Source organism: Sciurus vulgaris, assembly GCF_902686455.1.
Source record: "Sciurus vulgaris genome assembly, chromosome: 5".
NCBI classification, from domain to species: Eukaryota; Metazoa; Chordata; class Mammalia; order Rodentia; family Sciuridae; genus Sciurus; species Sciurus vulgaris.
In genome coordinates, this window is record NC_136465.1 from 8,322,694 (window position 1) to 8,344,530 (window position 21,837).

Sequence of the window (21,837 nt, forward strand, 5' to 3'; positions counted from 1 at the left end):
TGACTGAGCCCTGCACCAAGGGACCGACTGGCCAATGTATCTCCTGCCTTCTCCCAAGGGCTGTGTCCCCTCGGGGTTCTGCCCAGAAAGCAACACCTGGCCACTCTCCAGCCCCTCATGCAATTCAGTCTTTTAAAATTTGGTCCAGAGGTGATATGACTACCAGCTGGAAGTTTTGAAATGCAAATCAAGTTCAGAACACATCTGTGAGGATTAAAAAACAAATGTGCTGATCCCAAGTACCTGAGGTTCCGTCCCAGTGGTTTGTGGGTGGAGGAGTTAAAGCCCCGTGACACGCCAATGTACTGCACTGGTAAACTTCAGGCTCAGGTCAAACCTGGCTTCCCACTGTCAACCCCACCCCAACATGCCCTGGGCCCGAGCTCCATTGCCTCCAGGAGGAAACGTCTCCCCGCTGCCCTGTGGACGGTGGAACAGGCCTCAGCAGGGACTCACTCCCAGTGAGTGGCCTCACTCAGTCTGTCCATCTAAAAACGCCAGGAGCGTTGCTCTCGAGTGGAGCACCGAGCGCTCCTGAGCATCCACAGAGGGTCTGCGCCTGTTTGAACTAAGGCGTCATTTACTACCCGTTCCTTTGTAACCTGACAAGGAACGATGCATATTTAAGGTGCGCGGTGTTTGGTTGGCATACACCTTGTGGCGCGCCCCTCACGCCACACGCGACCATTTTCTGTGTGTGGTGAGAACACTTGAAATCTGCTCTCAGCAATGTTCAAGTGCATGTCATTAAGCGCGGCGCCTGCTGTCTGAGACACCTCCAGGACCGACCGTCTGACGAGACTCTGCTCTTCAGCCAGCACCCCATGCCAGCTCCTGTGGCCACTATGCCACTGTGCGCATCCCTGAGCTGGACTTCTTCAGATTCCACTGTGAGTGCCACTGTGTGACACTGTGACATTGGCGTTTCTGGGCCTGCTGACTTAACCGAGCGCAGCATCCTGCAGGTTCGCCCATGTCACTGCGGATGACTGGACCTCACTGTTAAAGCTGAACAGCACTCAGCTGCACGTGCAGACCCCACTCTCTTCCCCATCATCCAGGTGGACACTCAGGCCAACCCACAGCCCTGCCACTGGGGACGGAGCTACAGTGACCAGGGTGTGCAGGCACCCCTCAAGACTCTGACCTCACTTCCCTTAGGAACACCCCATAGTGGAATTGTCGCATCACATGGGAGTTCAATTTCCAATTTTTTGAGGAACCTCCAAACTGTTTTCCTTAATGACTATGCTAACCGTGGGAATCCTCACCAACAACTATCATCTTCAAACTTCTTAAAAATAGCCAAGATAATGTGTTATCTAAAAGGGCCATGTAAATTCTCCAAACAGTGGGATAAATAAAACCTTCTAAAACCATGAACATACAGCATTTGACTAAGGTCCACAAGGGTATGTAGTTGATGTTCTCTGTTTTTGTTTTTTGTTTTGATTAAAGACAGTGTGTGTTCGGGACAGAAGTGCTGGTCTAGGGACGACACCTCCTGCGGGGACTCCTGCTGCTGCTCCCACCTTCCTGAGCACCATCTTCAATACAGAAGTGACTGTTTTATAATATATGTTATATTACATCACTCCTTCACCACAATCCTCTAAAGATTTCCTATAGCACACAAAACAAAGACCAAAGTCCCCAGGAATACCCAAAAAGTTTTGATAACCAGATTCTCTCTTAATCTCTGACTCTAGCTCTTCCTCCTCTTCTTCCTTTGCCAATTACACTCCAGTCACACAGGCCTCCTACCCAACCCACTACTGCCCCAGGACCTTTGCACTTGTTTCTTCCACATGGAGCATGTTTTCAACACATCTCCGTGTGACAGCACACCTCTTCTTGGTCTTTGCTTAAATATTACCATCTCACTGTGCCTTCCCTGACAATGCCATTTTAAATTGCAATCTACCCCAACCTGGCATTTCCTCTTTCCATCCCTGCTTTATTTTAATCTACACTTGACATAATGTGCACTTTATGTATCTATCTTATTTCTGTCTTCTACTCCTAGAGTAGAAGTTCCTTGAGGGGAGAGTTTTTTTCTGTCTCCTATTGCAGTCAATAAGTGATCTGATGAACAAATAATCTGAGCACTAGTCTTAGTTTCTCAGAGTTAACTGCAAAGAACAAATGAAATTATATGTATGAAAATACTTCATAATACGGAAAATGATGCTGAAGTGGAAAAGGCAGTTGGGGTAGTAGTGGTTTCTGACAGCCATTTCACTGCAAGCTAGATTACAAATGCTCTACGTGGGAGAAAAAACAGGGACATAAATTGCATTCAGAGCCCCTGAAAGCTACATGTCACTCATCTGGTGCACCTGCCTATTTGTCGTGTCTTGGCACCAGAGTTGGAGCCCAGGCCATTTGTCTGGGAACCCAGCTATTGTTTTGGTTTGGTTTTTTTTGCGTGTGAAAAGGCAGAGGCCACACACCGAACACACGCCCCTGGGCCTTCCCCACTGCACGGCCAGGGGGTCACACATCTCCACTGCAAAGCTGGTAACCTGCGGCCTGGCCAAAGGCTGCATCTCCGTCACTGTTGAGCTTCCCTGCCGCTCACCTGCCCCTCCCTGGTGCCATCACAGCCCCAGGGTTTCCCAGATAACTGGCCCCCTCACCCCTTGACATTCCTTATGAGGTGAATACAAACTCTTCCCGGTTCTTTGTCCTCAGTGACATCCAGAAAAAGGCCATACTCCAAGGAAAGGGGACCTTGAGGAGCTGGCGGGGCTGGGAAAGGGCCAAGGAGAGTCTACTGAGCACCAGCCTGACAGCAGGGTCAGAAGCATGTCTCCCTGTCCTGACGAGGACACAGTCACAGAAACTGGGGGCGTGTCATCCCAGAGAGGCAGCAGGGACTGAGAGGTTGTGGAGGAGCTTTTTGTTGGTGGTGGGGGGTCAGAGATGAGGGCAAAAAAATAGCATTTCTTTTTCATAAGAGAACCCCCGACCTCTGAGTGAGGGGGTTCTGCGGGCCATAATGAGGCTGCTTCCACTCATCTCATGCTGAGTGAATTTTTAAAATCTTTTAAAAAACTTATTTGTGATAGTCTACCATGGGCTGCCATTGTTCTTTCACACTGTCATGGGGTGGAATCCCGGGCTGAGACCTGGGCACGCGGTGGGGCCTACGCCAGGTCATGCAAGCTTGCGCACCACTGCTGCGCCAGGACCAGGGGCGCCACACGGAACGTGGCCATTGTCAGCTGACCCACATCCTGGGATGCCAATTACCCCACAGAACAGGAAAGGCGTCCTGTTCCATGACGCCTGGTGACGGGCAGTCCCTGGATCCCGCAGACATCGGGAGCCGTGCACAGAGCCCCCTGACCTCCTCAGCGGGGCTCACACACCCTGCCCACTGAACCTGCTCCTGGGGGCACGTTTCCAGTTCCTCCTGGAAAGTGCAGGGCCACTGGTTCTGATTGCCTAAAACCAAATAGGTGTACGTTTACTGGACCTACCAAGTCTCATTTATGGTATTTATTTTGTTTTTAGTACTTGATTTATATGTAGCATCGTTCCATAAGAAGAATTTAAAGTGACTTATAAAAATATAGATGGGAGATGTGCATGAGGTCACAAAGTGGGTCAGTACAGGCGCCCCTTCTCACGCCACCGGGTGTTTGGCCGCGGTAACAGTGGATGGATCATTCCAGACTCTGCCTGTGAAACTGGAGTGCGGGCAACACGCCCTGATGAATAGTCCCCTGCCACCCGCAGACCCTCTTACCCCGCGGAGCTGAGGCATGAGAAGTGCAGAGGTGAAGCCACCCGCTGCCCATCCTCGCTGGGGACAGAACCCTAAGGAACCCGTTGCTTCTCGCCTGCTTTTCCCTTTCCATCACTTCGGAATCTGAAAGCCACCCGGATTTTCAGCTTTCAGCAGGTGGCTCAGCCCTCCACCCGCTCAGGAGTCAGTCCTAGCGCTGGGCCACATAGGCTCAAGACTCGAACCCACCTGGCAGCAGGTCCTCTGGTCACCAGATCTGGTGGGAACAAGACAGAAGATGGTCACTCTCCAGACTAGGCCTTGCCTGAGAATCAGCCCTGCCACCTGACCCCAGGGGCTTTTCTCCTTACCCCACATCAGTTAGGGCAATCTGCTGCTATGACTGTTTTTCACCTGGCTAAATGATTACAATTCTCAATCATCTGGTCAAATGTCCCAGGGGAAATGGTCCTGGAGCGGCTTCCATCACAGGATGGTGGACCTTGGGCTTCAGCGGCTGTCCACGTGTGCCTCCCATGCACAGGTGCACATTCGACCACGCCCACACGTGGAGCCAACGGTGGACACAGGAGCACTAAGCAGTGCTCTGCCTCAGGGTCACGGGAGATCTCGTGGTGCTCAACAGTTCATAAGGGGAAGTTTCTTGTTATAGAAAGATTCCAGTTCACAATCAAAGGGAAGCTGGACTCTGAATGCAATTGTCCCTCAGTACCCACAAGAGGACGGATCCAAGGCCCCTCCAGCCCCGAGATACTCAGATCTAACGAGGCGCAAGCCCCTTACATAAAATGGCGAGGCACTTGCATAAAGCCTGTGCACAGGCCTGCAGGCACTTGTACGTCATCTCTAAGACAAACAATACCTAACACAATACCTAATAGCTAATACCTAACACAAGTGCAGTGTAAATCGTATTTACTATGTGATGTTTAGGGAATAATGGCAAGAAAAAACTGTCTGTACATGTTCAGGACAGAAACAGGTATTTAAAATGTATTTTCCATCCATGGCTGGTTGAATCCATGGATACAGAGTCCACAGACACATGGGGCTAACTGTATCTTGCAGCCTCTAGTACAATAACAGATCGTGGTAAATGTTAGTAAAGGCTGCTACCTTCACCAAAAGAGAAAGAGCCAGTTATTAAATGCCTCCTGAATGACACACGCCTCCATTTATGGGTTCTGATCAGGCCTCTAACTCCCAATTCAAGGAAAATATAGAGAACGGAAGAAGGTGATCATTCAATTCAGACTGAAGGAAATGTACAGGCAAATTATCCAATTTTTTAAACAAATAAAATCTGAGAAAGAGAGAGAGGTGAACTTACAGATTAAAAGAGACTAAATATTTATATTAACCAATTGCAACGTGAGAACTTTACTTGGATCCTGATTCAAATGAACAGTTAAACAATAGTGTCTCATAAACAGAGCCAGTAAATATGAGACAACAGGGAAAATGAAGACTTACTGAATATTGGATGATATTAAGGAACAATAAAAAATTTTAGGTGCTATAAAAATCATTCTTCTGTGTTAACAGGCTGATATCCCTCTTTTAAGAGACATCTTTTAAAGATATATACCAAAATAGTCACAGATGAACTAAGCTGGGCTTTTTGGCCTGGGGTGGCGGGGGGCCATACAGCCGAGCTGCACCAGCCACAGCCGAGCCCTGCGCAGCCGAGTGCGCGGGCTCTACCCTCTTGTCTCCTTACTTGTATGCATGCTGGACATTTTTCACAATAAAGAAGTAACACATGTTTAGAAACTCGACCGAGAGAAATGATGGTGGGAATCCCTAATGGACATCTAGTCCAGCAGCTGTGTTAGATACAAAGCAACTAACTTCTGGGGTGAGCCAGAGCCCAGTAGAGACAGACGGTGGCAGGGGCAGTGGGACAGGGACCATATGGTCCCTGGGGGCATTCTGAGCCCAGGAAAAGGGCAGTGAGACAAACAGGTCAAAAAACACTCCTACTGTCCCCTCCAAAAGCACTGGCAGCAGCACTACCAAGGGCCTTACAGGACATTTATAGGTGCCCTGAACAGACGTTTCCTTCTTGTTCTAGAATCAGGGTTCTTTATTTCCCCAAGCTGGTACATTTTCAGGATCACTAAGTCCAACTTGAGACAAGTCACCACTTCATACGCTGGGATGGCTGTTACCAACAGAAGAGGAGCAAGGTGACGTGGGGAAAGACGTGGGGAAGCTGGAGCCCTTGCGCGTTGCTGGGGGAAGCGCTGAAGTGCACCATCATGGAAGACAGCGAGATGACGGCTGGACAAGCAGACTGGGACCGCCGCGTGGCCCAGCATTCCGCTCCCGGCGAAGGTCACCAAAGAGTGGAAAGTGAGGACTGGAGAGACACAGCAGCATTGCCCACAACAGCCAAAGGTGGGAGCAGCCTCGGTGCCTCGGGGGATGAAAGACGAAATGCAGCCACACACAGCGGAAGGTGCTCCGCCAGAGGAGGAGGGGACAAACCTGGAGGATGCTACTGCTGAAATCAGCCAGGCACAAAAGGCCACCTCCAGGAGGCACCTGAGGGGTCCAGTTCACAGAGACCGGCAGGAGCATGGGGGTGACCAGGGCTGGAGGAGGGGGCCCGAGGGGCGGGAGGTTCAGCTGGTGAAGATAAGAAAGGGTCCCGGAGCCAGACGGTGGTGATGGTTACACAACCATTGAATATACCTCAAGCCACTGAGCTGCATGCTTAAAAAGGATCAGTGGCAAATTTTATACTGAAACAAAAAACAAACTCAACCATACAACAGAACTGATCTTTCTTCATGTTGTGCTAGGAAACTTAGAACCAAATTTGTGGTCGACCCTTGTAAATTACTTAGGATGGCACCCACACTCTATGTATTTCATTTCACTTATTTTTCTTTGGTCTAATATTTACCAAATTCTAACGTATGCTATTTTTTGTGCCTTGTATACTTTTTAATTTTCCTTTAGTCCATTTTATCACAAGGCCCAAGATAAATAGTTGGGAAGAGTAAGAGCAAGAAAAACAATATTATGTTTCATATTATCTGTATTTGATCCATATTGCTCAGAATTTTTCTTAAAAACACCATTTGGGTTAATTTGAACAATGAGTAAACGTTTTCATTTTCCTGTTCTCCATACCCATGTTTCTTTTCTAAAATAACTTAATTAACAGAGAAGCAGTAGAAAGATAATTGATTTTTTCCCTGCATATCCTATTGAGCATACTTTCTCAGAAATTTAAGAAATGTCTGGACACATTTGTAAAATAAATTAAATAAACCTTTTTTTATATTCAAAATTTTCAAAAGCAAAGGTTGATGGAGTGGTGGCCACTGTACAGGCGTTATAGCGAAAACAAACGACAACCGGCATCTTTAGGGCTAAGGCCAAAAGAGAAATACAGGTATTTTCTGAGCCCTCTGCACTGATACTGACGGGAGCCCAATCCAGTCAGACCGTGGGAAGAGTGGCCTCAACAGAACATTCAGTAGCAGGACCCGGCCAGTGTGCGAGCAGGTCTCACAGTGTCCATGGCTCCCGAGAGTCCCCAGGACGTAGGACCCGTCTGGTATTATCCAGGGGCTCTGACTGCAGCTGGGCTCCCTTTCCAGGGCCTTGATCACAGATCCCTGGCAGGGGACCCAGAGCCCCCTCAGCAGTGCCCCATCTCAGGGCCCTCCCTCCTGCTGTAGCTGGGAACTCTCTCAGCACCCTGGGACCACCACCCCTCGAGGCACATGATCTCCTGATTCAGAGGAGGAATGGGCACAGAGAAGAGCCCTATCCAGTCACACCAAGACACCTCCAACTTGAGGACCTCGGGCGTTCCCAGGTCTCTACGGACTTCACCACTGCTTCATGGGGAGGGCTCGCTTTCTGGCTCGCACTTGTGTCCCAAATGGTTGAGGTTTGTGGGCACGTGAGATGGCACTTCATCAAAGCTCACTCAACTCACCCCTGCCGCCAGCGTGCTTAGCTCCATCCTTCCAGCACAGGACCTGCCTCCATCTCCACCCCCACACCCAACCCATTCCACTCGCCCTCTCCAGCAGACAAGCCCTCCCACTCCACGCTGGCTCTCCCCCAGGTCAGCACTGGGACAAGGTGGTGGCACCATCCTCAGCGGTGCCACATATGTCAAAAGAGACTGTCAGCATGCGTTGACAGCCGCTGGCCCCCAATCTGAGACCAGTCTCAGCAAGGACTCCTTCCTCTTCCCTATGTCACCCGACCTCACCACACCTAAGGAGAAAATGGAAGTCGAAAAAGACATAAAAAATAAAAAGTGCCTTAAATCATGTCTCCAGTGACCAGTTGCTGTCACTCGGAGGTGCTTCGCACCCCCGTGCGAGAAGGCCTATTTCTGTGCTTCTCCATCTAAGAAGTTCGCACCAGTCAGCAGCCTGCTGTTCTAACAGTCTCCTGAATATAGATTGTTCGGTTAATTATAAACACATTTCAAAGTCATTCTTTCTGGCCTTTTTCCTGGAATGAGTGACTGCCACTCTCCTCGGCTCACAGAACAGGCCTCACTAGTTTTCAGTCAAGGTTCAGGGAGAAATACGCCACACCGGGATTCGATTATTTACCAACATCATGTTGGATGCGAGCCAATGAGACACCAATACATTTTCCTTTGAAGTCTGACATATTGCCTGCTGCTTCCAAGGCTGTTTTCTTGGCTGGCAGACAAATAACGGGCTGTTTCAAAAATCACCTCCGATTCAAGTCAAGGGAAAAAATTGTTCTTGTGATTGGCTCGTCTTGCAGACATTGATCGCATTCTCCGTGAGGTGCCCAAGGTGAGCTCCCAGAGCGGGGGGCCTCTCTGGGCTCTGACAGCCTCTGGCCCCCACTCTGCGACCAGGCCTTCGGCAGTCACTCGGGCGACGCCTGGCGCGTCCCTGGCCCCTGGGCTGCGGCAGCCCTGCCATGAGGGCATCCGCATGGCCCGATGTCTTGCACAGGCTTCGCTCCCCTTGTCCGAGGGCCCCAGGGGAACCTGACATGGAAGAAAGGTTTTGCAGGGCTTGGGGTCACAGATACCTTACTGTCAGGCTACTGGGAGGCCACACACCGGGACAACCCAGAGAATTCACTGAGAGGCCTCAGTGGTCACACTTGGTATCGGCTTCTGAACATGCAGGTTCTCCTTGCAGAATCTCACCTCCAACCAAACGGCCTGGGTGCAGGGTTCTGACCTCCACAGGGTAGGCGAATTTTGAATTAAAAGCAATTTTTTTAAGGTAAAAAAGAAGTTTTAGCATTCTGAAACAAAAAGAAAATCTCCTTAATTGAGAAGAAAGGAACTTAAAAGCTATTTTGCCCCATTAAGTGACTACCATTTAAACACCTGGGGTGATGGGGAGTTCATTATTCCATATCACTGGCCAGTCTTAGTACAATATTAAAATTTTAAATGTACAGTCAGATACACTCTCTACTCTTATTGAAGGGCCATGAACAAGGCTTCTTGATAAATATGAGTTAACTTTTAATCTGAAGTCATTCAGAAAGAGTATAGCAATATTTACCAAATAAAATCTTCAAAGTTAGCCAAGCTATTTGTGTTGATATGTTGATGCTACATTACAAACAATCAAAGTCTACCACATTCCAACTTTTTCATTCGTTTACTTCATTTTATATATCTTAGTGCGTTGTTTTTCTTGTTCTGCTTTGCTCAATCTGTATTTATTATTCTTGGTGCAATATCGTATAACCCATAGTTGAATTGTATGCCAGTTGCCTGAAGACCTTCAGGTTTATACCTCATTATTTCAACTTTTTTTTTTTTACTAAAAATTGAACCCAGGGGTGCTCAATCACCAAGCCACATCCCTATCCCTTTTTATGTTTTATTTTGAGACAGTGTCTCGCTAAGTTGCTTAGGGTCTCAGTAAGTTGCTGAGGCTGGCTTTGAACTTGCAATCTTCCTGCTTCAGCCTCTGGAGCCACTAGGATTACAGGCATGCACCACCATGTTTGGCTCAACATAATTTTAATAGCATCCTTTTCACCTCAAAAGTATCCTAATTTAGATAACAAATTTATGTTCAAGGGTTATACTTCAAACTTTCAAAAAATTTTATCTTATTTTCTTTAATTGTGTTAAAAACTCCACAATTTAAGATTGGAATCCTTTGCCCTTCACTTCCTACCTTCTCAGTTTGTAAGATTTATCTTATTTTGAAACGATACATCTTGACTATGGAATATTTTTAATAAAATGAGTAGCTGCTCTGTGCTGCAGAAGCACATCCACAGAGAGGCTACAGCCTGGCTGTCCGCGTGGATGGACTGGCCCACCGCCAAGGACTGTCACTTTCATTAAGACATTGGAAGTCACGGAGAACCCTCCCGGGACAGGCACAGCACAGTAGAGGAAAAATGTTCTCCCCCAGGGAAGCGTTCTCTCTACCTAATCCCTGGGTGCCTCAGTTTCTCCACCACAAAAAAGAGCACAATAATGCCACTTCACAGGGCTGATGTGTGGAAGAAAGGGATGACGGCCACAGGGCACTCTCCGCCACCAGGAACAAAGACATTAAGCAACAGCAAAATGTTCAGCTCCGCTTTTGCAGTGTGCAAGGAAAGGCTCCAGCTGACTTGAAAGGGAGCCCCCCAGGAGGACAGGGGAGCCTACAGGAGGACAGGGCCTGGCCGTGGGCGTCATTAGCATTGTGCAGCGAGGGCAAGAGCAACAAAGGAGGTGAAGAGCTCCGGTGGCAGGAAAACAAGACCCAGAAAAAGCTCACGAATGACTACAAAAGAAGGCCTGAAAAGCCGAACGTCTTGAGTTAAAAATAATCTGTGGAGACTGTACACCAGGGACAGGTTTTAAGGACCCACCTACATGTTCTCTGATGGCCTGATACAATAGCACATTTATGTATTTTCACACTGGAATGTGCCTGGATCCCTCACACTGTCTATCTATCCTCCTTTACATTCTCCTCTGATCTAAAAGCCTAATGGTAGCTCAGTGGTCACCTGCAGAGTGGACCAAATTTAAAAGTTCCTATTTAGACAGCGTTCATAAGGTACATTCAAATGATTAACCACAGGTAATGAAATCATACTTGGGGATAACATTTTGGCCTTAACTATGGAGACCTCCAAGGCTGAAGAATGAGTGTGGACGAGTATGAAGAACCACGGTCCCCCGGTCCGCTCACCGGCGGGGAGATGTAAGACACACTCCCATAACACTATACTTGCTACTAAAATCAAATGGGGAGAAACCATAATCATTGTAGGAAACGTCACTCCAAACAGTATTTTCCCGGCAAAAGCTGCATCTCCAGAGTCCTTCAGAGCACTCTGGGAATTCACGGGGGTTTACAAATCAATTTGCTAAATTGTCTTGGCAGGGAATCATGCTTTTGTGTATGGACTGAAAGACATTGCTGAATCTGCTAGGCCCTCCCAGTGAACTTTCTAGAAGAGGCTACATAAGCCCTGCAGACTTGCAAGGTGCTGGCAGTATGAAATGCCAAGTATATCGCAAAGAGTCAAATGCTGCATTTGTTTGAACTTTATGGTGCAGCTATAAACAACCCAGAAACACAGAAGTCCTCCTCAAAAGCCATCCACTCCCTCACTCCACTGTAGGCAGGTGGACAGTGATATAAAAAGAGAACGATTCCGGAAACATGAACATGAAATTCTTGCATATACTTAGCCAAAATAGGGACCTTAATTTAAGCATCTGCAAGAGCCAAACTGCAATTCTAAAGAAGGAATTCTTAGATGTCAAGCGTATTCAATTTTATGATCTGCATAATCCTGCCCTTTAAATACTGTTAACTTGTAGGAATTCTGTGCATGATTCGGCTCTTCTCAAGCCACACACACTGGCCCTTCAAGTGAGCTCCCAGGGCTTCTCCACCAGGTGAGCCTCTGGTCCTGCAGGGAGAAGGCAGAGCAAAGGGCTCAGAGCTGGAAAGGTCCAGTGCTCATCCAACATCCTTTCCATTGGGAAAACTGAGGGCCTGAAGATAAGTTGCCTGTCCAAAGTCAAACCATGAATGCTGCGGGTTAGGACTTTTAGTAAGTCTCTATAAACAGAATTGGTCACTGGAAAATGGGAAATCTTGCCACAGAGCTTCATTCCCTGATATTTCCAGATCTACAGTTATATCATGTCATCAGCCTGTCCCCCAGGAGGGAGTTTCCACCAATACAGCAACAGAGGGAAGCTCCTGATAGGTCAGTGTCCCTTCACATTTCCCAACAAGACACAGAACCTCTTTTCTAACACGTCTGGGATTGGCAAATCTGAGAGACTAAAAAAAAAAAAAAAAAAAAAAAAAAAAACCAAAATTGTCAAAAGAACACTTTGAACATTGGCATGTGCAAAATTTGTATCCCATGATAACAGACACTGATAGGATAGGCAAGTGAGGAAATCAGATATCTCCACATACATTGTAATATCCATTTTGCCTTCTACAAAATCAGACTATCCATTTAAATTCTGTACATAATGATTTTTAATCACTGACCAGCACATTTTAAAAGGTGATCACCCACCAAGCCAGGATTTGCTGAGAGTTAGGTGGCATTAGGCCCTGCTTCATGGTTCTCCCACAGTTAATCCTCACCCATCACCAGGTCTGATTCCATCTCATGGATTAGGGAGCATTCTATTCTGAATGTGCTCATTTAGGAACTGGGCTGTTTTGAGACCAATCTCCAGGTTAAATGCACTTTAATACTTCAAAGCAGTTGTGAACCCTTGTAGGACACCCAAGATCAGGGTGGGACAGAAGTTAAAGTAGACATGAAGTCAGGGGACTTGGAGATTTTAGGATAGGAGAGGTGACAGAAACTGTCTGAAGGCTGAGGGAGACAAGCCAGGGCAGACTGTGGGTGTCCAGCTGGATTCCAGATGCAGAGGTCCTTGGGGGCAAGGACCCCCAAGGCACTGTTGGAAAGAAGAGGAGGGGAGGCCAGAGGGACACAAGGACGCCAGTGTGAACAAGAGAAGGAAGGGGGAGAGGAGAGACAAAGAGAGGCAGGAATGCAGGTACAGAAAGCACAGCATACAGAGAGATTTTGAAGAAAACAGGAGACACTGGATGTCGGAGGCGAGGAACATGGGTCTAGAGGGACTTTGCCAAAAGGTGTGGAATCTAACTGGAAAGTTCGGCTCAGCCCATAAGTGAACACTGTAGGTATACATCAGGGATGGAACTTTGTTCTGCTTAAACCTTTTTACATTAATGTTTTCTCTTAAAGAATGTTCTCAATTGATGGAAAAGAAAGAGTTCATTCAATTAGATTTATTTTTTGGGGAATAACAACCTAAAACTTCTTGAATTCTAGCCTTTGACAAAATTATATACATCCACGTAGGGGGAAAGATCCCTTCTTGCAAAGAAAATCTCAAACACTAAATTAGCAGGTTAATTTACAGTGTGGACGAAAGAAATAGCAAATACACAGTTTGATATTTGGGTTGTTGAAGTGAGAAAAGAAAGCACACTAGATTCTATAGAATAAGCATTCCCGATCCCAGAAATTACTAAGAGCTCGAGAGTCTTCTTGGCTGTAAGGACTTGTAAACATCTAGAAGAGCCCAGATTTTGAAGCCCCGAGGACACGTGCTAAAACTAAGAAAGTTGGCAGTAGGCTTGCACACAATTTGGGTTTTCTTTCAGAGTTGATATCTTACCAAATACAGCCATCTGTGTTCCCTCTGGGAAAGGTTCAACTGTCCTGTTGCCATTGACATGATGTTTGGCTAGAAAAAGAAAGAAAGAAATGCAAGTTTAAGTGTAAAGTTCTACACACTTACTAACACATGTCATTAAATGTGTCAATGAGCCTATTTCTCATTTTGAGTTAGAAGCACACCAAAGCTAACCCTCCCCAGAGAGTTTCGATTATCCTGTTTTTAATCTTAGTCACAGCCGAGACTAGACATCCTGTAGTCCAGGGAATACATTTTGCAAATAAGCATGCCATGGCCCAAGTTCCTACAGGGCTGGACAGCCTGCAAGTGCCTGACCCCTGGCCAGAGGGTCCCCAGGGTGCCTGGTTTCCCCCTGACACTCTCAACAATCAGAAGGTTGTTGTGTTTAAAAACACAATATGTATTTAAGTGAGATGAAAAATGAGCAGGGTAATATTGGGCCTAATTCTTCAGGAAACATAATAGCAGGACATGTCATCTCACTACAAATCAAGCTCTGTTCCTAGGGGCCAAAGACATTGCCAGTCTTCTTAAGGACCAGATGGACATTTCCATGCCTCCCATGATCCCTTCATCCCCCTGGTTCCCCATCACCAACCATCCTTGCTGCACTGGTGCTTATCAAGGGCTGACTTAGAAATAAAAACGATCAGGTTAGAGGCTTCCAGCATGAACTTGTTCTCACGATCCCAAGCAGAGAATACCAGAGCACCTCCATTTAGGAGGACTTTAATAATATCCTCAGCTCCTTTTGAACATGAGCATTTAGGTGGACAATATGGACAGAGGAGCAGCTACACTGCTTCAGCACATGCACTATGGTTTAAGGGGTTGCCTGAGGCTTGCTGAGCTATGGCAAAGGGCTCAGCACCAAAACGAGGCCCTAAGAGGGCTCCTGGGGAGTGTGACACGGCTGCTGCCCTCGAAGACAACAGTTACCTTCAAAAGGCAAACATTTCAAAAATGAACGTGACAAGAAGCTTATGATTCAGCACCAAGTCCTGGGGTGTGGACTGGGGAACAGGAGGAGCTCATGGGCAGGGGGCAAGCTGGGGAGTGGGTGCAGCAGACATGAGGAGAGCCAATCAGGTAGGAGACAGAGGGCTGGGGCAGGTAGGGTGGGATGGGATCTCCTGGGCCAGGGAACAGCCTAGCCTAGCTGGGGCAGGGTGACGCTGGGAAGCAAGGGAGACCAAGGACGCATCATGGCTGGAACAGCCTACGGGAGGCCCTGACCCTCATCAAAACCCACGGGCAACCCTCTTCAGCTCCACACAAGTGCTTTAGACCCCGTGGGCTCCATTCGCATGCCCCTCAGGACTCCACCAGTTCTTCGAGCACTTTCCCTGTTTCCTTGTGAGTAATTGTGGTGTGATCCCAAGAACAGGAAGCCCAAGAGAAAAAAGAAAGCTGCAGCGCAGGGTTCAGAGTGCGAGCCAGTGGGCTCCGCAGCCTTCCTGAGGTCCTCAGCCACAGCCGGGCACAGGGCAGTTACAGCAGAAGGTCCCTGTGACCATGTCCAGCACTCACTAATAGGATCAGGACTCCATTACTGAATCCCAAGGAACACCAGGAGCTGCCTTGCCGAGGTCCAAGTCCTGCCCTCCAGTTAGACCCCCATGGCACCCACCAGTGGTTCGGAAAGGGTATCTTCACCCACCTCAGGAGTAGGGGACCCATTCAACCCCTCTAACCCACCAAATCCACTTGTAAGAATTGAACCTAAGGAAAAATGCAGGAGGGAAAAGAGGTGCCATATACAGCAATATGCATTTGAAGTCTTACTGGTAACAATGAAATCTTACAACTCACTCGGTGCTTAAAAATTGCCATTTGTGATTTATCAGATGAATGGAATGTCACCCAACATAGTTTAAATACCACCTTAAAAGCTTTGAAGAAATGAAGGAAAATATTTGGGATACTGGTAAAAAATATATATATATTCTATTACACCTTTTATGTAGATTATAATGACAACAAAATGAAAAATGGACACTATGAGCAAAGATGGGCAGAAAAACATGCAAAATGGAAACAGGAAGACTGTGCAAGTATTTATCTTTATTCATTTCCTTTGTCATTGACAGGTTATTTACTTACTGTCTAGGGCAAAAATATGTTTGAATTTCAAAAACCAACAAAGCTACAGACTTGACATTTTTCCTTGGGAGCTGGTTCCCCAGGACAGTCGAGGCTCGTCTCTGGCCCAGGTGAGAAGCTGCACGTGCACATCAGTGCAGCCCCTCTGACACCTGCCGTGGGCTGCCCTCCACTGCAGAGCTGAGTCTCTTCCCGCACCCTGCACTGGAACGGCCCGCCCCCTCACTTCCTAGACAGCCCTGCCTTCTCTCCTTCACTACCCACATCTGAGCTATCCCACTCCTAGCTAATTTCACCTCCGATACATCTTCAGAGTCCCCCCCATTCTTCCCTTTGCCACCCAAACCACCCTCATCCCACTACCTGAGCTCCCTGTCTGCACCTCTACAGGCGCCTTCTAACCTTTCTGGATCCCTGACCCAGCTCACTCTTCTCAAAGCAGCCACAACTCTCTTCCAACATGAAAAAAACCTGATCACGTGGCACAAGCCCCCCAAAGCCCTGCAACACCTTCCCCAGCTCCCCGCTACTCCTAGGCTACGAACTCCCTTAAAACCCCACCTGCTGCCTTTCCATCCACCCACTCTCTGCTGAGGAGTGGATGGTGGAGGCGGAGGTAGAGGTGGGAGGAGGGAAACACTCGCTCTGGGAAGGAAGGAAGGAGGTTTGTCGGCTGCCCCGTCTTCACCAATGAGGTTCTCATCCACAGGCAAGTTCCTGAAAACTTGAGTTGGTGCTTTCTTCTCTGTTTTGGAGGCAGGGGTGGGTACCAGGGATTGAACTCATGGGCACTCGGCCACTGAACCACACCCCCAGCCCTGTTTTGTGTTTTATTTAGAGACAGGGTCTCTCTGAGTTGCTTAGCGCCTCGCCATTGCTGAGGCTGGCTTTGAACTCGTGATCCTCCTGCCTCAGCCTCCCCAGCTGCTGGGATTACAGGTGTGCGCCACTGTGTCCAGCTGCACTTTCTTCTGAAGCAGAGCTGAGTCTGTGTCGGCCCTGCGGCAGCAGGCTCAGCATAAGCAAACCAGTGACAGGACAGGATCCATGGGAGAGCCTGGGCTCTGGAACAGGACTACCTGACTTGGAACCTCTCTGGCTATGTGACCTTGTCTTAGTCACATAAGCTTTCCGTGCCTGTTTCCTCATTGTAAGCATTTCTTCGTTATGTATTTCCTCATTTGTACCCATCTTGTGTGTAGTTTTGTGAATGAAATGATTTAACCATGTAAAATCCAGCACATAGCACATGCTACATGACCTTTAGGCTGGTATCATCATCCCTGTGTGGACTTTTTGTTCACAGTAAGATCTGAGTCAGGAATGGCACGGCTGCCTCTCTATCCATGCTCATGGCAGACATCACTAATCAACCACAGTATCCTTTCACTATCCACAAATGTGACCATAAAATCCTTTCTCAATGTAACACCCCACAGAGTCTCTTGCCATTTAGGGACAGAAAATGAAATGAAATCATCTCGTCACTCCTAGTCTAAGTGAAAAAATAGAATGATAGTACAAAGAAAGAAGCCATTTTCCTTCTCATTTCTGCATGATAAATTACAATAAAACTCTTGCAAAACCCTCTTAAATACCATACAGCAGTGCCCCCTTAACCATGGGCACAGTGGATGCCTGAAGCAGCAGATGCACTAGACCCACAGATCGCAGGCTTTCTCCCAGACTCATGCACTCTAGAGAGGAGTAAATAAGGAGTCCTGGGACACAAGCCCCGCAATGCCACAGCTGCAAGTCTTACATCCAAGAAGGCTGCTGAGTAACCAAAGGGTGGGAAGCACATATAGCATGGACACACTGGACAGAAGGACGACACATGCCCGGGGCAAGACAGAGCAGAATGGTGACACTCAGAACAGCACACCATTTAAAACTAATGAATTGCCTATTTCTGGAATTTTTCATTGAATATTTTTGGACCACAGTTCATCAAGTAACTAAAACCTTGAAAAATCAGACTTTGGATAAGGAGGGATTACTATATATAGCTGTAGGGATAAAAGGACAAAGAGGACTCTGAGGGCTACCTTCCACTCTGTGAAAGAATGGCAAGTTCTTTAAAATGCAGCAATGGCACTTCTAATCCTGGAAACCAAGGCCAGATCTCTAAAGGCATTTTCCCATTGAAATTCTAGGGTAAGTATTTGAAGGCCAAAGAACCAGAGATCCTTTGAATACATTATGTAGGTTAAGTAAGACTTGGGAGAAGGGTAGGCCTATGTAAATGCCAGCATTTATATAAATTTCCGCTTCAGAATCAGTAGCATTCTTTATTGCAGAAGCAAGTGCTTTTCCTAAACAGAAAAGCCATTCAGTGCTTGGGTCCTCACTACTGATTGCCAGCAGGGTATGAAATGAAGAGAGGAGGGTCTCACGGGCAGGGACATCTGTTGTCCAGTCACTGTGGGTAGATGCCTCCAATCTGACTGGCCAAGCACTTGTCCCCTGCTCTCTGCTCCCTGGGGACACATTCCAAAGCCACATGCTCCAAGAGGACAACCTCTGTTAATGGTGATGACTTGTCCTCTGTCAAGGGTATACGGGGACAAGGAATATATTTCCATTTATCTTCAAAGCCCAGTGCTTGAGGAGCAGAAAGGTTAATTAGAGCAAGACCAGGTCAAAGTCAACTTCAGTAGAGATTTTGAAGGGGACTTGGGGGACACGCTCAAAAGTTTTAGAAAAATGGCAGCGATATTTCTTTTCCTTTTGTTTTGTGAATATCTAACGTGCTTCAAATTTTAAAACTGTTTCTTTCCTTGAGAAAGGTAAAGTAAAGGGAGGGGTGAGCAGGGAGGACAGAGGAGAGTGGAGGAGAGGATAGGGGTGCTCAAATCACAGCAGATGCATGTGTGGTGACATCGCAGAGAAGCCCATTAATCTGTACAATTAATATGCATTAATAGTTGCTAGACATTTTTAAAAATATGCAGTAAGACTGCTCAATAATGTACCTGCAATAATTCAAATTTGGGCATAAATTAACCAGCCATAAACTCCCTGTCCCATGCTCAAACTGTGGTAGCTAGAATTCTCTTCTGAGTGAGGGTTGGAAAGGCAGGAAGGGTGGGTGGGGATTGGAGAGTGGGTCCCAGACCCTCAGTCTGGGCACCAAGGGGCACCACCAACATCCATGCGGGTGACTGGAAGTCTCATGGAACTGGAGCTGTTAGTTCACTGGTATGCTAATATAAATCTGCCGCCCGCAAGCAGAATATGGTCTCACAATCCCTCTCATTATCTGTTTCTTTGAAACTCTTTTTCCAGCTCACAAATTCAAGGCATCTCAGTACAAGTCAGACTAGAGTTACGAGGGGTTGCCATGTGGTCCCCAAGACCTTGAACCTGCCTCTTCCATCTCCAGGGGTGGGTCCCTCAAGAACCCTGACCAGACCCTGCCCTGGGTGTCCTCCACAGCATCAAGAATGGTTTGAATGACACTCAGCTATGGGACAGGGGTCCTGAGAGAGGAGGGGAATTCTTATCACACAAGCCCAGACGCATATGGCTCTGTTTTTGTCCCTCACTGTTCCTGTAATTGGAGGCTACAGCATTTTAAGGGGAAGGTTAACTAAAAAAGTAAATGAGCACAGTTCTAAGACAGAAGATTATTTAGTAATTTCTAAAGGAAAATCATAAATAATCTTTCCATGGCATCAGAAAATGGTGATAACATACAGTCAAGTAGGAAAAGAAGCAAACACACACACACACACACACACACACACACACACTCACACTCAACTAAGTAAAGAATGAAGACACAGGAGAAAGACTAGAAAGGAACAGTAAAAATATAATAGTGGCCACTTTTCCATGCTGACCCATAGGGAATTTTTCTTCTTCTTTTTTTGCACTGCTGGGGATTAGGACTCAGGGCCTCACACATGCTAGGCAAGCACTTTAACTACTGAGCCATAACCCCATCCTCTTTTCTTCCTTCTTTACACTTCTATGTACTCCCAGTTTTTTTTCTTAATATTTCTTTGATAATCAGTAAACCAGAAAAAGGAAAAAAAAAAAAAAAACTAAAAGCAACACTAAAAAAGAAGGCAGCAAGCCCCCAGGTACATCTTGGAGCTGTGCACACCTCATGCCTCATGCTCTCTGACTCTCATGTTCGTTTTCTCTGAGTAGAAAGAACAAGAGAAGCAGCGAACTGCTGTGACGTGGGAACAGCCAGTGCCCAGCTTCTTCTGTCCTGCTTCACTGCATAAGGACCACAGAGGTCCCTCTCTCTCCAGGGTCCTGAGCACCTTGAACTCTGCTCTTGCCCTTAGGTGAAGCGCTCCAGGCTGCTCAGACTTCACAGGAACTTGAGGTGGCTGTCGGGGTTGGCTCCTCCGCAGCCATTTGCAGGCACGTGTGTGTAGAAGAAAGAAGGGAGACAGAGGCACCGGGGCATGGCTGCCCAGCAAGTCTAAGCCCAGAGATCCATGTCAGGCCAGATGGCAGCACAGGAAAGCGGTCTCGCCAGCTGTTGCGCTTCAAGTTGGCAACACAGAGCGAGATGCAGCCCGGTCTGCTCTTCACCCCTCACCCACCTGCAAGGCCCCCATCCCCCCCACCAAGGGCCACTGACCAACCCAGCATGGCGTCCCAGCTGCCAGGACACCCAGCCTCTTGGGGCACCCCAGACTCCCAGCATACACCACGGGACCCAGCAAAGCTCCATCCACACTCAATTCATTTGTCGAAGAATTCTGTTTTTACTTTTATAAGACTTTTATCAATTACCGCCTTTAAGAACCATGTCTAACTGAAGCATCTATGAAAGCGTCTAATATTATATTAATTGATGGGAAATTTCTACCTGACTTTTACAAAATCTCTCCATTAACACAAGTAATTTCTAATCACTATTGAAATTAGATATTATTAAAAGTAGAAATTACATTTAAAATGAGGTTATCTTAAGAATTAAGATCTATATTTCAGCCTGATGCACATGACATCCTTCTGAATAGTGATACTGAAAATAGCAGGGCTGAAACACTCGAGGAAGCCAAGACGAGTCCTTATATGCTAAGGTGCATGTTTTCTACTGATTCTAACACACATTTAGATTTTTAAGATTAATGTTAGGTATATCTATGAAGGATCACAGAGAAACCATACTTTCTATGTTTTTTTTAAAGTTGCCCCTCAAAGACTTGTATGCTCTTGCTTTATACTCTGCATACCCATGAAGCACAATTATCGACTTTTTCTGCAGCAGGTGCTACTGGTTCAACCACATGAAAATATTCAGTCATGTGCAGAGTAAAATCCTAGGAAGGCAATTAAGTCCTGCAGCCCACCAAAGTGCTCCTCCATCCTATCAAAGAGTCACATTATCTCCTTGGAGCCTGGCCATGTGCCTCTAGAACACCTCGAAATCCTTGTGAAACCTCTTTTCCTTGTGAATGTGTCAGCAGCCCTAAGCAGGTCGCTTTCCTGCGATGGGATGTTTGCCTGCTGGTTGGGCAAGGCGTCGTCAGCTGTCAGTCAACAGCTGAATGGGAATGGTCCAGTAACTGCCCCTCCTTGTCCAGTCCTCTGATGGTGTGAATGGTGCTCAGCTGAGCCCGGCTGCCCTGCCCTGCCCTCCCTGTGCGATCTGCCGGGCCAACACCAACCTTTCCCCCAACATCCCTATCAGTAGTGTCCCACGGCCTGAGGTCAGCCCTCCTGGTTCTCCGGTTCTCCACGAAAAGAATTCTGACTTTATTTCTTGACTGAAAATGGAGCATGGGAAATGTTGTACCTTAGAGCACACTCACCTCCACTCTTTTCACCTTAGAAATGAAGGAAACACAGTTGAACGCATGACCTTAGAAGCAAGAAAAATAAATCATCCTAGAAATGGACACAGATGTCGGCCTTGCTCAGCCTGGCTTCCATTAAAAGAAGGTTTCAAATTTCTCCAATTATTGCCTATTGTTGGGGTCAGAAGGAAAGCAAAGATTCTGAGGGGAATAAAACACCAAAGACGGGATGCTAACACAGCGCACTGAAGATCAGCTTCCAGGAAGCAAGACGCAGGTTCTCCACTCATGAGCACGCATAGACAGGGCTGTGTGTGAGGACTGGCACCAGCTTCTGCATCAACATTAATAGCTGGGCGATAACAGGCACCCCAACATGGGGAAACAGTGCAGGAGAAAATGTGGAATACACCACAACTTGTTTAAAAAGGAAAAAATCTAGTTACTTTTGAGCTCTGTTCCACAGGGTGTTTTACTTATTGAGAAACAGAAATAGCAAGCCCTGGGGA

General features: G+C 47.1%; 1 protein-coding gene across 3 annotated transcripts in view; it reads right to left on the reverse strand.

The window, feature by feature from the left end:
• The window catches only part of MSRA (methionine sulfoxide reductase A), a 334,984-nt gene that overhangs the window by 189,330 nt on the left and 123,817 nt on the right, over positions 1-21,837 (reverse strand). For all 3 annotated transcript variants that reach the window (XM_079139990.1, XM_079139989.1, XM_079139991.1), the window contains exon 2: positions 13,437-13,505. In XM_079139990.1, coding sequence (XP_078996116.1) covers positions 13,437-13,505 — 69 coding nt within the window. The remainder of the gene's footprint in view (positions 1-13,436; positions 13,506-21,837) is intronic.